Source organism: Vipera ursinii (genome assembly GCF_947247035.1).
Source record: "Vipera ursinii genome assembly, chromosome: 2".
NCBI lineage: Eukaryota > Metazoa > Chordata > Lepidosauria > Squamata > Viperidae > Vipera > Vipera ursinii.
In genome coordinates this window covers 2,395,344-2,410,823 of record NC_139513.1, presented here as the reverse complement: position 1 = coordinate 2,410,823, position 15,480 = coordinate 2,395,344, and the positions used below count along the sequence as shown (strand labels likewise).

Here is a 15,480-nt window from a genome sequence, read left to right as displayed (position 1 = left end):
TTTCTTGCCACAAATAGTTAAGTAAATCACTGCAGTTGATAAATTAGCAACATTATTATTAAGTGAATCTGGCTTCCCCATTGATTTTGCTTGTCAAAAGGTTGCAAAAGGGGATCACATGACAGGCAATGATTGTAAATATGAAGCAGTTGCCAAGCATCTGAATTTTGATCACATCATCATGGGGAATGCTACAAAAGTGAAAAATGTAAGTCACTGTTTTCAGTGCCATTGTAATGTTGAATGGCCACTAAAAGAACTGTTGTAAGTCGAGGACTACCTGTATTGTGCAGGAAGCTCGGGGGGGAACTTTCGAAAAAGCAAATGTAATGATAATAGAAGAAAAAGATTGTAATGGAAACCAGATACAGCTGGAAGTCAAAGGTGAATTCACAGGGCTGGAGGACTACATTTTTAATAATTAAAAAATACATAACTACATAAAAATCAGTAAATTTATTTTTCTTTAATGGATTTCTATGGCCATCTATCTCACATGCGTGACTGCATAGCTAACATTGTGAAAAATAATATATATAAAATAATACACATATACATATTAATATAGTCAAATCCAAACTAATATTAGAGATAAATACTGTTGAGTGGAATTTAAATCTTGGGAGACTGAATACATGCAGTTTTCTTAGCAGGGTTATGGTTAATAATGGACAAGGTGAAAAAACATTTTTCTGTCTATTCTAAATCTCCTATTAAACTTTAATTGGATGATCCCTGGAAGTTTTGCACCTGTCGAAGGAGTGACAGAATCTGGCAGTGGCGTTAAAAGAGGAATCAGCCTAGAATTCCTATAGCCACAAGCGGACTAAGTCCAACCCCCTTGAATTCGCTTGTTCCTTGAATTCGCTTGTACAAGTTGATGCTGTTAGTTGAGAAGATTAATATCCAACTAGTGCTTAGTACCTGTTTGTAGTTAGATAATGGGCAATGGAATTCATGGGTTGGATTTATTCCACTGGGGCTACATAGGAATTCTAGGCTTATTCCTCTTTTAACTCCATCCACAACTTCTGCCACACCTTCTCTACCGTACCTGGGTGATTTATTGTTAGTTTTTGCTTGAGGGTGCCAAACACAAACATAATCAAGCTGCTAATCATTTGGATGGCTGTTTTTGAACTTTCTCCATCTCCTTTATATCATTTTTCAAATGGGGCAATCAGAACTATACACAATTTTCATATACAGTTGCAGCTGTTTTACTTCCATTCTTTTCCTACTGATCCCTAATGGGGGATTATTATTATTTTGTTTGTTATCTGCCACATACTGAGTCAATAGCTTCACTGGGGGCTCCATTATAACCTAATCCTTGCTTAATTACAGTTCAATATTCAGTAATGTGTGTGTCAAATTAAGAAATTATGCCCAAATACATAACACAAACTACACTGTCCACTGAATTGGCTGAACCTGTCTATTTGAAGAGATTCCTCTCAAATTCTTGACACTTTACTTTTCCCTACTTTCAATATTTCAGTGTCATCTACAGGCTTGGCCAAAGCATGGCATTTTTCCCCAATGGTTTTGGGATATTAAGTGGTTAAATGAAGTACAGTCTTAGTTATCCAATTATGAGTTACTGCTGCCTTGTCAATAAATGTCATATCAGTCACATTTCTGCATGACTGCCAAAATCATGCTTCAAAAAGAAACAGGTTAAGAATAAAAATGTAAATAAAATTTAATAAAATTTCGTTGCCATTTAAATAAGATAGCAGACTGGTTCTTGTTTACATGCACCAACCATTATCTCTCACACCCAAACACGCTCTTTCCAGATTCCAAAGGGAACAACAAAAATATGAGCAATTGTTGACAAGTATTTTTACTGGAAAAGGAGGATACAGAAACAAATAGAATTGGAGGTGTTTGAAGTAGAGAGAAGTGGATATTAATCCACCTGGATAGTAGAAAAAAGAGAGATCTCTGCTGTAGACCTTAGAGAAACAGTTAAATTTCAGATAAACAACTCTCCTAATAAAAGTCTGTTTAATAAAAAAATGGGCATACTGAGTATCTTGATGCAATGGGATTATATTTCAGGCATATGCTTAGTGAGACCCCATCAAGTTCATCTATAACTGTACCTATCACATAATCTTGGTCACATTGTAGTAAACTGAAGCTCTTCTAAAATTTTCCTGTAATTGTCTTCATCTATGTTACCCTTTCTTTACTCCTTCCTTTACTATTATTTAAAAGGGACGCGGTGGCTCAGTGGGTTAGGACGCTGAGCTTGTCGATCAGAAGGTCGGCAGTTTGGTGGGTCGAATCCCGAGTGCCGCGTAGCAGAGTGAGCGCCTGATACTCGTCCCAGCTTCTGCCAACCTAGCAGTTCGAAAGCATGTAAAAATGCAAGTAGAAAAATAGGGACCACTACGGTGGGAAGGTAACAGCGTTCCGTGCGCCTTTGGCGTCTAGTCATGCCGGCCACATGACCACGGAGACGTCCTCGGACAAGCGCTGGCTCTTCGGCTTTGAAACGGAGATGAGCACCGGCCCCTAGAGTCGGAAACGACTAGCACACATGTGCGGGGGAACCTTTACCTTTACCTTTTTACTATTATTTAAGCATAATCCATTCCATTTCTGACACTGTGATCAGAAATGGAACATTACATTCTTTCCACACTGCGTACATCTGTATGGTCTCTCCTCTTTGTGGCTCCTTTTATTAGAAGTTCACTATTCTCAATATAATGTCTTCCATATTATATGCTGACAGGTGGGGTCTCTCTTGTGTGGCTCCTTTTATGAAAAGAGAGGGAAGTATTGTGACTGAAACTCTTTCCACACTCCTGACATTGATATGGTTTCTCTCCTGTGTGGATCCTCCTATGTGAATTAAGGGAACTGCTTGTAATGAAACTTTTTCCACAGTCCATGCAATGATATGGTTTCTCGCCAGAATGGATCCTCTTATGGGATATCAAGGAGCTGCTTGTATGAAAGCTCTTTTCACACTCTGTGCACTTATACAGCTTCTCCCCCGAGTGGATCTTCTTATGAGAACTAAGATGACTGCTTTGACTGAAGGTCTTTCCACAGTCCATGCACTGATATGGTTTCATCCCAGTATGGATCCTTTCATGGGAACTAAGGGAAGCGCTTTGGCTGAAACTCTTCCCACATTGCGTACACTTATATGGTTTCTCCCCTGTGTGGATCCTTTTATGGGCAGTAAGGGAACCACTGGTGGTGAAGCTCTTTCCGCAGTCTGTGCATTTGTATGGCTTCTCCCCTGTGTGGATCCTTTTATGGCAGGTAAACTGACTGCTTTGAGTAAAGCTCTTTCCACACTCCATGCATTTATAGGGCTTCTCTCCAGTGTGAAACCTTTTATGAGACGTAAAGGAACTCAAGTCTCTAAAACTCCTTCCACAGTCCATACACTGATAGGGCTTTTCTCCTGTGTGGATCCTTTTATGGGAAATCAGTTCACTGCTTGTACTGAATCCCTTCCCACACTCCATGCATTGAAATGGTTTCATTCCTGTATGGATCCTTTCATGGGAAGTAAGGGAAGTGCTCTGGCTGAAACTCTTCCCGCATTCCATGCATTTATATGGTTTCTCCCCTGTGTGGATTCGTTTATGGGAAGTAAGGTTGCTGCTCCAACTGAAGCTTTTTCCACACTCCAGGCATTGAAACGGTTTCTCCCCTGTGTGGATCCTTTTATGGGAAGTAAGATCACTCCTACTTATAAAGCACTTTCCACAATCTGTGCATTGGTATGGTTTCTCCCCTGTGTGGATCCTTTCATGGGAAGTAAGACCACGTCTCATTGTAAAGCTTTTCCCACAGTCCATGCATTTAAATGGTTTCTCCCCTGTGTGGATCCTTTTATGGGAAATGAGATCGCTGCTCGTACTGAATCTCTTTTCACATTGCAAGCATTGGAATGGTTTCATCCCTGTATGGATCTTTTCATGAGAAGTAAGGGAAGCAATTTGGCTGAAACTCTTCCCGCATTCCATGCACTTAAACGGTTTCTCTCCTGTATGATTCCTTTTATGGGCAGTAAGAGAACCACTTGTGGTGAAGCTCTTTCCACACTCTGTACATTTATACGGTTTCTCCCCTGTGTGGACCCTTTTATGGGAAGTAAATTGACTGTTTTGAGTAAAGCTCTTTCCACATTCCGTACATTCGTAGGGCTTCTCCCCTGTATGGAACCTTTTATGGGAAGTGAAGGAACTCATGTCTCTGAAGCTCTTTGTGCACTCCATGCATTGATAAGGCTTTTCCCCTGTGTGGATTCTTCTATGGGAGGTAAGGTTACTGCTCCAACTGAAGCTTTTTCCACACTCTGTGCATTGATACGGTTTTTCCCCCGTGTGGATCCTCTTATGGGAAGTAAGATCACTTCTACTTACACAGGTTTTTCCACAGTCCATGCATTTATATTCTTTCTCTATCCTTCTGTGCATCCTTTCATGGGAAATAAGGCCACGCCTCATTGTAAAGCGTTTCCCACACTTCTTGCATTTAAATGGCTTCTCCCTTGTGTGGATCCTCTTATGAGAAATGAGATCCCTGCTTGTACAAAATCGCTTTCCACAGGCCAAGCACTGATATGGTTTCACCCCTGTATAGATCAGTTCATGGGAATTAGGCGAAGCACTCTGGCTGAAATTCTTTCCACATTCCATGCACTTGTGTTGTTTATCCCTTATGTGGATCCTTTGATGTGCAGTAAGGGAACTAGGTGTGGTCAGGCTCTTTCCACAGCCTGTGCATCTAGGTGGCTTATCCTCTGTGTGGATACTTTTATGGGAAGTAAGATCAATACTTGTATAGAACCTCTTTCCACAATCCATGCATTTATAAATTCTCTTTCCAGGGTAGGATTTTTTGTGCAAAATAAGATCGTTGGTTGCACAGAAACTTGTTCTGCGTTCTCTGCTTTTATATGACTTCTCCACTCTATGAGTTGTTTTCTGGGTGATAAAAGCAGTGCTCTCATTAAAGCTGTTCCTACTGTCTGAACATTTATGTGATTCTGGCATCGTGATGCTTTGATGTAAAGTAAGATAGATATTTAGATTATTATTTTTTCTATGTTCCTTGTATTCAAGCTGTTTCTCTTTCATGCAGATACTGCTATGTTCATGGACATCTGATTTAGGGATGAACATTTTTTCAGGCTTTAAACAGTTCCCTTTTTCTTTGTGATGTTGCGTATGAAAGGTGCGATTTTCTCCATACTGAAAATTAGAGAATTTCTTGATCCTATTATTCAGCTGGTTTTCAGTCACGTTTGGCTCCTCCTGAGTTTGCAATATCCCTTCTCCAGTTTCAGTTTGTTTCAAAGAATTCACACCTGATTCTTTATAACCCTGTGGTTGCATCCTGTCAACTGTTTGGAAGAAAAAAAGAGGAAAAAAAAATCACCAAATGTTTAAGGTACAAAGTAAAAGTACCAACATATTATATTATTTATTGATGGGATTTATATCCTGCCCTATCTCCCGAAGGACTCAGGGCGGCTAACAACAAAACATATAATAAGTACAGAAATCAAGATAAAAATAAAATTGAAATCATCTGTGCAATAAATTAAAATTAAAGAATTAAAAAATAAATTAAAAATTCTAAATATAAATTAATTAAAATGCCTGTCAGTCTAGGTCAGCCTGGTGGAACAGGAGTGTTTTGAGGCCGCGGCGAAAGGATTGGAGGTTTTGGGCCATCCGAAGCTCAGGGGGGAGCTGATTCCATAGGGCTGGCGCTCCCACAGAGAAGGCCCTCCCCCTGGGGGTCGCCAGCCAACATTGCCTAGCTGATGGTACCCTGAGGAGGCCTTCTCTGTGTGAGCGTACTGGACGATGGGAATTTGTTCCCGGCAGCAGATGGTCCTGCAAGTATCCCGGACCTAAGGCATGTAGGGCTTTAAAGGTAAGTACCAGCACCTTAAATCTCACCCAGAGGGCAACTGGTAGCCAATGCAGCTCACGCAGGAGGGGTGTAATATGGGAGTATCGGGGTGCTCCCATCACAACCCGTGCAGCTGCATTCTGCACCAGCTGAAGCCTCCGGGTGGTCTTCAAGGGCAGCCCCATGTAGAGAGCATTACAGTAATCAATACGGGAGGTAACGAGTGCGTGGGTGACTGTACGTAGTGCATCTCGGTCCAAAAAGGGGCGCAATTGGTATATAAGACGAATCTGTGCAAATGCCCCCCTAGCCACGACTCCAATATGATCTTCAAAACTGAGTCGTGAATCTAGGAGGACGCCCAGATTGCGTGCTCTATCAATGGGAGGTAACATCTCTCCTCCTATAGTCAGAGATGGAACCTCTTGGACTAAACGAGATGATGGTATGTACAGCCACTCAGTCAAATATTAGTTAAATATTTATTTCAATACTATTGTATCAGGTGCTGAGTATATGACTGGGGGCTTTCTTTACTGCATCGCGGATCTTTCCGGTTATTTCCAGAACGTCAGACTGCTTGGAGGCACCTGAAGTATGAAGTCCCACAGAACTCCATCACTTTTCCCCATTGTAGAAAATAATTTAGTGTCAAGAGGAAACTTGCAGGGAGTAGCGTCTTGAGTTCTGGAGTGGAGTGGACTTTGTTGCTTAACCATCAGTTTCAAGTGTGGAAGAAAGCAAGTTGAAATTAAATCTAGATAAAGTGGAGATGCTGTTGCTACAAGGGAACTGGATTTAGATACTGGGATTCACTGGAGGTTTTTAAGAAGAGAGTGGACAGCCACTTGTTATAGGGCAGAGGTAGGGTGACTCATGAATTCTGGGAGTTGAAGTCCATGAGTCATAAAAGAGCCAAGGTTGCCTACCCCTGGTATAGGGTCTCCTGCTTGAACAAAGGTCAAAGGTCCCCTCCAGTTCTATTGTGATTGATAGATAAAAGTCACCCTCCCTTGGGGAAAACCCCCCCAGATGTGCACTCCAGGAGTGATCCTTCATGCTCACCAGTCCTTGCATTTGCTGGCAGTCATATAGAGATCTGTGTTTACTCACAGTAACAACTTTGAGATAAACAGTGTGAGACAATCAGGACAGCCTGAACTTGATCCTTTTTCTCTCTCTCCTCCAAGTAGTGAGGCCGGTTTCATCATACTAAAGCCGCGCGCACCCCATTGCCGGCAATGCAAAAAGAGTCGCGGCACGTCATGACACGTCACATGATGTGGCGAGTTTGACACCCATGGCTTAAACGAGCTACATCTACTTGAAAAGTTTTTCTGCCCAGCCCAATGGTTCTTTAATAAGGGCTAACCACAAGTTAACAAACTCTGCTCTGTCACAGTAATTAATTGATTTGAACTTTCCCACTTATGCTGCTGCCTGAAACTGACCAGACCTTAATCAGTTTCATACTGTTTGTGTGTCCAAAAGTGAACAAAGTAAAGAAACCCAGTAAGCACATTCCTCACAATGTTTATTTTCAGTTTTTGCCTGTTTACTCATAATATCTTCTTTCTAAATCAATGTAAATGCAAATATTAACTTCCTTCTTAATAATTATCCAACTACAGGGTGAACAATCTACAGGGGGAGGAATCAGAGGTGGGGGGAAGGGCTTTAAGATTTGCCCCACAAACCTAGTTTCCTCCTGAGTTGAACCGCAGAGAATTACTTGCTGTTTGCCCCCCCTCCGCACCCCCCCCCAGCTATTTGGGGATGAAATCTCACGGTATATATTCAGGGACAATTTTTAATAAAGTTTCCCTAAGTGTTTATTTTCAGTGCTATCATCACTCTTGCACTGTGGTTCTTTGGTATCTGTCCTGCAAACCTCAATTTAAGCGTTGATGCACAAATCAGAAGCAACACAGGATTTTCAAATGTTATTATAGACAGAAAAAAAATGTAAAAGACAGTTCTAAGGGGATTTGCAAACCCAAGTAAGCCATATTGGAAACCGTCTCAGAAGGTGCTTGTTCCTTTCTTGAGACAGCATGAAAATCTGAGCTCCTACCAGAACAACTGTGAGGGGCAATTATTATTTTAATATTATTATTATTACTTTGATTTGTGTATGATGACTTCCAGTGAGGCGAGGAGAACCAAAGCCTGCATTTTTCACAGGGCATTACATTTGAAATTGGTAGCTGGATGTGAGATCTGGACTACTGAAATTCTCTCTGGAAAAAAGAGAGATCTGGAAATTTCCTATATGTATATTCAGACAGCTGATTTTTATGAGCAGACAGTAGAAACTATTGTTTTCTTGCACCTGTTTGTGATCAGCTAGAAGTTAGGGATTCCACCATCTCTGAGTAGTAAATGCAGCTTTTCAGGACTCAAGGTTTAATCAAACCTCTTTTTAAAATAATTTTGGAGTATTAATAGGATTTAAAGATGGCTGGGACGAAAAAGGAAAAATATGTAAGACTGGTTTACCTGTGTACGGTTAAAGAGTAGGTTATTTTTTCTGATGTTTAATGATTATCTGGATTGAATAGTTTTTCTTTTAGAAATACATAATAGTGTATCTAAATTTTACTACATCTTTGGGGATTAATAAGGCTAGCTGAAGATTTAGAGAAGACTTTGTAGAAAACAGGGTAAGATATGGAATGAAAAGGTATTGGGGCTGTATTTTAAGAGTCAATGATGTAGTGTTGATCTTGATTAATTTTAATTGGAGATGAAAAGGGAAGACACTTAGCAAAAGGTTGCACTTTCTAACTTTTATGTAGTTTTATATTAGGTTTTCTATTACCTTATTTAACATAGTCCTTAAAAATATGCTGAGACTATTACCTTGATTTATACAGCTACCCATCTCACCCATGACTCTAGGTGCAATGCACATAAGGTTGCATCAGTTATCTTCAGGAAAAGTACAAACTTGAATCTCTTCCAAGTAACTGATAAGCTGCTTAGCTCTTATCAGAATATACCTTCCCCACCAATTTCAACCCCAGAGCAAAATGAATCACTTACTCATGGACTCCACATTCCTGGTATTTTCCAGCAAGACCTCTCTGTACAGGGATTTTTGGTCAAAATCCAGCAAAACCCACTCCTCCTCAGAGAAAAACACAGTTACATCTTCAAAGGACACAGGGATCTGAAGTACAAAAACACTCCTTGTTAATGTACAATTCCAGAAAATATTCGCAAATTCCTTATTCTAATGGCAAATATCCCACTTGTTGGGAAGATCTCCTATATTCATTTTGATCTACTCCTGAGGCACGTTCATTAAGCAAGTATTGGGATATTCCTATGACACTTTAATGTCTTATGTTGCCCAGTAGGAGATACACAATCTTCACTGAACAACAAGATGAACATGTTGGGAGATGTCCTCAAGAAGCTTGAGATGCTATGAATGGATGGATGGTATCAGTTCGCTGGGGAAGATGCTTATGCTCTGATAAACTGTTAGCTAGGAGATATTAAATTGGCCTGAAAAAGTGATTCAGACCACTGTGGAGAGAATTGCGTGTTCCTTGAATGAATCATGTTGCACTTTGGGAGGGGATACGCCTACCTGAGTTGGAAGTATAACCATTGTTTCTGCATCATCAGAAAGAGGAGACCGTTCCACTGGTACAATCACCATTGCTCCATTTTCTGAGAATGAGATAAAAGCAGAGGAAGCCAATGTTTTAAAAACAGTTGGAGAAACACTGCACACAGGACTAAGGTATTATTTTAACAGGAACTCAGGAAAATAAAGACTTCCAAGGACTCCAATATATAAAAAGGAGCCCTCTTTTACCTGATGAGGTCTCCTGACATAGGTCCTCCTGGGAAATCTTCCCGAAGACAATTTCTTGAGGGAGGTGTGATGTATCTCCTGATGCTTTAGAACCGTGGGTGGCCACCTTCGTGAAGAACGCACGAGCCTGTAATAGCAGGCAAACAAAATATTACTGCCCCTGTCCCAACCTGTTATATGTCCTTGGAAATAAAATAGAATAACAGAGTTGGAAAGGACCTTGTAGGTCAGACATGTCAAACACAGGGCCCGGGGGCCGGATCCGGCCCGCGAAGTGGTTTCATGTGGCCCGCGAAGCCATCCTGGAAACAGTGAGGGAACGGCCCCCACTGCCTTGGCCCTGGCCCAGAGACCCTCCTTCTGCCAGAGACCCTCAGATCTGTCCCACTCCTGCCCAGGCCCCCATAGGCACCCTTGATGCGAACAATGTAGAGCTGGCCACTCCCACCCAGTAAGCCACGCCCACCCTGGTCATACCCACCCGCCCCCCTGAGGGCAACCACAATGCTGATGTGACCCTCAATGTAATTGAGTTTGACAACCCTGTTGTAGGTTATCTAGTCTAACCCCCCACCCAAGCAGGAGACCCTACACAATTTCTGACAGAATGGCAGTCCAGTCTCTTCTTGAAAGTTTCCAGTAATAAAGCTCCCACAACTTCTAAAGGCAAGCTGTTCCACTGATTGATTGTTCTCATTATCAGAAAATGTCTCCTTATTCCTAGGTTGAATCTCTCCTTGATCAGTTTGCATCCATTATTCCTTGTCTGGCCTTCGGGTGCTTTGGAAAATAGCTTGACCCCCTCCTCTCTGTGACAGCACCTCAAATATTGGAATCCTTCTATCATGTCTCCCCTAGATCAGAGGGAAGGTGGATAGAACCATTTACCTAACCAGGACAGGATTCTATCCTAACTATTTTGGAATGGGAACATGTAAAAATCATTTATATTGATCTCACCTGCCGTTTTTGCTGCATTTTCTGCTCCAGCTGGCTCAAGAGGAAGCTTTCAGTCAGACCCATTTCCTGGGAGCTGGTCTCTGCTCCACACGTCCAGACACAGTTCTCCATCTGGGACACAGTGTCCAGGGGCAGAGCCACCAGATCCATCATCTCAGCTTTCATGTGGTCTTCTCGGTTCAGCCACCGATCATAAAGATGGTGGAGTCGGCTGCACACGTCTCGGAGTCCTTCAGCCTCCTGGTAACAGAGTTCCCTGAAAGGGCAATGATGGATGACGCCTTGTGTGGTTTCTTCTTTCAGAATGACCTGCTGAGTTCTTGCTGTTTGTCCAAATAAACCTAAAAGCTCTTCTGAATCTGCAAAGCAACTTTCATTCATGGGAATAGAATCACAAGGAGAGACTCCTTCAGCCATCTTGAAGAATGAGGCATTTCTCCCCTCCATGACTCAATTCTTTGGGAATTATTTTCAGCCTGCAGGCTAAGATGAAAAAGCATAGAAAACTATAGTCCAAAGCACTGACAAAAAACTTCCATTATATATACATTTACAATTTGCCTCCCTAAAAATACACACGAGAGTGGCCTGCAAGGATTAAAGGCAAAAACGGTAGGTCACAAGGACTAATGAAAATTGCAGTGGGTGGGAAAAAAAAAGAATCTTGGTCATTACTTCCACCCCAGCTACACATTACAAAGGATGTGCAAGTCTCTCTTGAAAGTTAAGAAACCCTTGACATTTGTGGGAGTTTACTTTCTTTTTTTATATCTACCCAGGGTGCCACTTTGCAAAGACTCAGATCTATTGGGAACATTGACACGGGGTGCAGATCAGCCTGGATCCTTGGAGTGCTGCACAAAGGGACTATTTCACTCCCATCAATTCCTGGAAAAAAGGATTGGGTGGGGGTGGGTAAGTCTTAGTCATCAATACAACAAAAATAACTTCCATCAGATACAGGCATCACCCACAGTGTGCCGGTTAGAAATCTTGAAGTTTGTGAATTTTAATTTTTTTTACAAATATCTACTCAAGATGCTACTTTGGAAGGACTCAGATATCGACATGGGGTGCAAATCAGCCTTGCCCCTTGAACCTCTGCTGAAAGGAATGTTTCCTTGCCTCCAAGCCTAGGAAAGAAGACATCTTCCCAAGGCAGGAAACCCAGATCTTCTGAACTGCAGATGTTCCAGATGTTCTTAGCAGAAACTCAGCCCTAAACTTGCTGGAGACTTAAACAAAATGCGCAGAATTCAATCTTTTAGCCAAGAAGCTCCTCTCCTGGCAGAAATAAGAGTCCGGCGCGATCTATCAAAAATGGAGCAAGTGAGTGGGAAGTGCAGAAGGTGGGAATATTGGGGGATTTTCAGCTTAGCCCCATAAGACACGCCCCCCTTCAGATCTGGAGTCAGAGAAGATCTCCCGGCCTGGCTCACTTCCCCACGACGAAGGAAGCGCTTCCCAATCCGGGCAGCTGCGGGAAAGGAAGGGCCAGCGAAGGAAGGAAAGATCCGTTTGCAGACTCGGTCCGCTTCCTGCAAAGCGCGCCCTGGGCGTGGGAACGGTCACTTCCTGCCCTCCCTTGCAAGCATCGGGCGAGATGCTTCTCCCCAGAGCGAGCAAAAGCCGTTCGTCTGAACCCGGCGGTTGTTTGCGAGGGGCGCCCTCTGGCGGGTCCTGCGTGCCAAGCCTGCGGGGCGATGGACGGGGAAGTGAGGTTTCCCGCCCAGGAATGCCGGAGAAGGAGATGCCGCTAAAGCCTGCCAAGGCGTACTCGCTGTGTGGCTCTTCTACCCCTTTCTACCATTTTACAACACCTTGGTAAGGCCGCTGTGTAGCTCTTCTCTCATCACTTTCTAAGGCCTTGGTAAGGCCACACTTGGGAATACAGCATCCAGTTTTGGTCACTGCGATGTAAAAAAAAAAAAGATGTTGAGACTCTAGAAAGAGAGCAGAGAAGAGCAACAAAGGTGATCAGGGGTCTGGAGGCTAAAACATATCAAGAACGGTTGCAGGAATTGGGGATGGCTAGCTTCATGAAGAGGACTACTGAGAAATCTCCATAGACGTGGAAGCCAGTACTACGTATTAGGCTAAAACATACAGGGAACGGTTGCTGGAATTGGGTATGTGTAGTTTAACGAAGAGAAGGGTGAGGGGTGACATGATAGCAGTCTTCCAATATCTCAGGGGCTGCCACAAAGAAGAGGGAGTCAAGCTATTCCCCAAAGCGCCCGAAAGCAGGACAAGAAGCAACGGATGGAAACTCATCAAGGAGAGAAGCAACCTAGAACTAAGGAGAAACTTCCTGACAGTGAGGACAATTAACCAGTGGAACAACCTGCCTCCAGAAGTGGTGAATGCTCCAACACTGGAGGTTTTTAAGGAGAGACTGGACAGCCACTTGCCTGAAATGGTATAGGGTTTCCTGCCTGAGCAGGGGGTTGGACTAGATGACCTCCAAGGTCCCTTCCAAATTATTATTAATTATTAATTATTATTATTATTATTATTAATTATCATCATCATTATCATCATCATTATCATCATCATTATCATCATCATCATCTATATCATCATCATCATCATTATTATATTATTATTATCATTATCATTATTAATTATCATCATTATCATCATCATCTACATCATCATCATCATCATCATCATCATCATTATTATTATTATTATTATTATTATTATTATTATTATTATTATTATTATTATTATTATTATTATTATTATTATTATTATTATTATTATTATTATTATTATAGAGCTGTATGAGCAGAAACCCGGGCCTCCTCTCCTCACTCCTGCCATCCGCAACTGAGGCTCCCAGCATAAAAGCATCCCAACTGGCTCCTTTTGTCCTCCCGGGGATGCAGGCAGCGGCTTCGACCCTTTCGGGGGAAACGCCGGAGGCAAACTTGGCACAGAGCAACGGCTTCCTTGCTTGGAGCCCGCGGGGAAGAAATGGACGTGCCGAAAGCTCCCCCTCGCCTGGAACCCCGATCCCAAGCGAGGCTGCAGGAGGACCAACCTCCCTCCCCCACCCACCCACCTCCGCGCTCCCTCTGCCCCGCAGATGCAGCCGCGCACACGGACATCCAAGGCATTCCAAGCATCTTCGTTTTCTCCAGGGTCTCCAAGGGTTAAAGGGAGCGAGTGTTTCTCCCTAGAAAGGCCGTACTGAGAGAGTGGCCTTTCCGGCCCTCTCCTTCGCTGTCCTGGCGGAATCCCCCTCCGGGAACTCCCCTCTTGAGAACCTTCGGAAAAGACCCGTTGGAAGGGGCGGGGTTAAGAGTCCCCCTCCCTGTCTGTGAGGAAGACCCGTTGGAAGCGGCCAATGCCAATAAAAGAGAATTTATAGGTAGCTCAGGCTTGAACTGAAGGGTCCTTGGTGTTCTCTGAGCTTGGTGGTTTTCTTGCAGACATTTCGTTATCCAAACTAGGTAACATGGAGCCTTGGTGGAGCAGTGGGCTAATGCCTCCTTAAGTAACACCAGCTGCCTGCAAATTAGTGCAGGTTCGAGTCCCACCAGGCTCAAGGTTGACTCAGCCTTCCATCCTTCAGAGGTAGGTAAAATGAGGACCCAGATTGTTGGGGGCAATTAAGCTGACTTTGTAATAATGCCGCTTGGGGTGTGTGTGAAAGCCCTAACAAGCGGGCATATACATAGAATGCTTTAATGCAGGCGTCTTCAAACTCGGCCCTTTTATGACTCATGGACTTCAACTCCCAGAATTCTTCAGCTAGCATGTCTGGCTGAGGAATTCTGGGAGTTGAAGTCCATGAGTCATAAAAGGGCCAAGTTTGAAGACCCCTGCTTTAATGTATTAATGTTTTAAAAATTATACCCTGTAAACCGCCCTGAGTCCTTTGGGAAAGGGCGGTATATAAATTCAATAAATTAAATTAAATTAAATTAAATTACTGCTAAGCTTGTAAGCCGCCCTGAGTCTTCGGAAAAGGGCGGGATATAAATTTAATAAAAATTAAAAAAAACATCAATGCGAGTTGTGATGTTACCAGTTTGGGTAATGAAGTGTCTGCAAGAAAACAACAAAGCTCAGAGAGCACCACGGACTGACTCCTCAGTTTCCTGATGATCAGATGAAATAAGGAAATCCCATGTTAGCAACAGCACTTAAGACTTATACACCGCTTCGCAGTTCTTTACAGCCCCCTCTTAAGCATTTTACAGAGCCATCATGTTGCCTCCCACAATCTGGATCATTATTTTAACTGACCACAGAAGGATGGAAGGCTGAGTCAACCTTGAGCAGGTCAGGATTGAACTGCTGGCAGTTGGCAGAGTTAGCCTGCAATGCTGCATTCAAAACCACTGCACCCCCACAGCTCTTAGTGCTGTTCCTTCTGTGCTCCATATTTTTCTATGGCTTTCTGGGGCGGATTGTTTTATGAAACGTTCACTCTGTTTAATGCTCTTTCTGCACTCTGTGCATTTCTATGGTTTCTCTCCTATATAGATTCTTTAATACAGGGGTGACAAACTGCCGGCCCGCAGGCCGGATGCGTCACGATGAAACTACGACCACTGCTTTGCCAGCAATGGGGAAAAAGCTCCGATACTGATGTCGCGAGTTTGACATGTCTGCTTTAACACAACTGAAGAGTATAACCACTGATGAATTCCTTTCTTTCTTCCATGCATTTATACTGTAGGTGTTTTTCCTTGTGAAAAGGGAAACTTTTTAACTGAAGCCTTTTTTAATCATAGATGGACATCTAACCATCTGTGGCCATATATGTATTTTTGGAT

The 15,480-nt window shown here is 42.8% G+C and overlaps 1 protein-coding gene across 1 annotated transcript; it reads right to left on the bottom strand.

Annotated features, from left to right (window-relative positions):
- Positions 1-2,457: 2,457 nt before the first annotated feature.
- LOC310634115 (uncharacterized protein) lies at positions 2,458-12,324 on the bottom strand. The gene is made up of 5 exons (XM_083352183.1): positions 10,691-12,324; positions 9,731-9,857; positions 9,500-9,582; positions 8,947-9,073; positions 2,458-5,383 (listed from the first exon to the last, which is right to left on the bottom strand). The coding sequence occupies exons 1-5, from the start codon at positions 11,135-11,137 to the stop codon at positions 2,736-2,738; spliced, it is 3,432 nt and encodes a 1,143-aa protein (XP_083208309.1). The 5' UTR covers positions 11,138-12,324; the 3' UTR covers positions 2,458-2,735.
- Between the last annotated feature and the right edge of the window lie 3,156 nt (positions 12,325-15,480).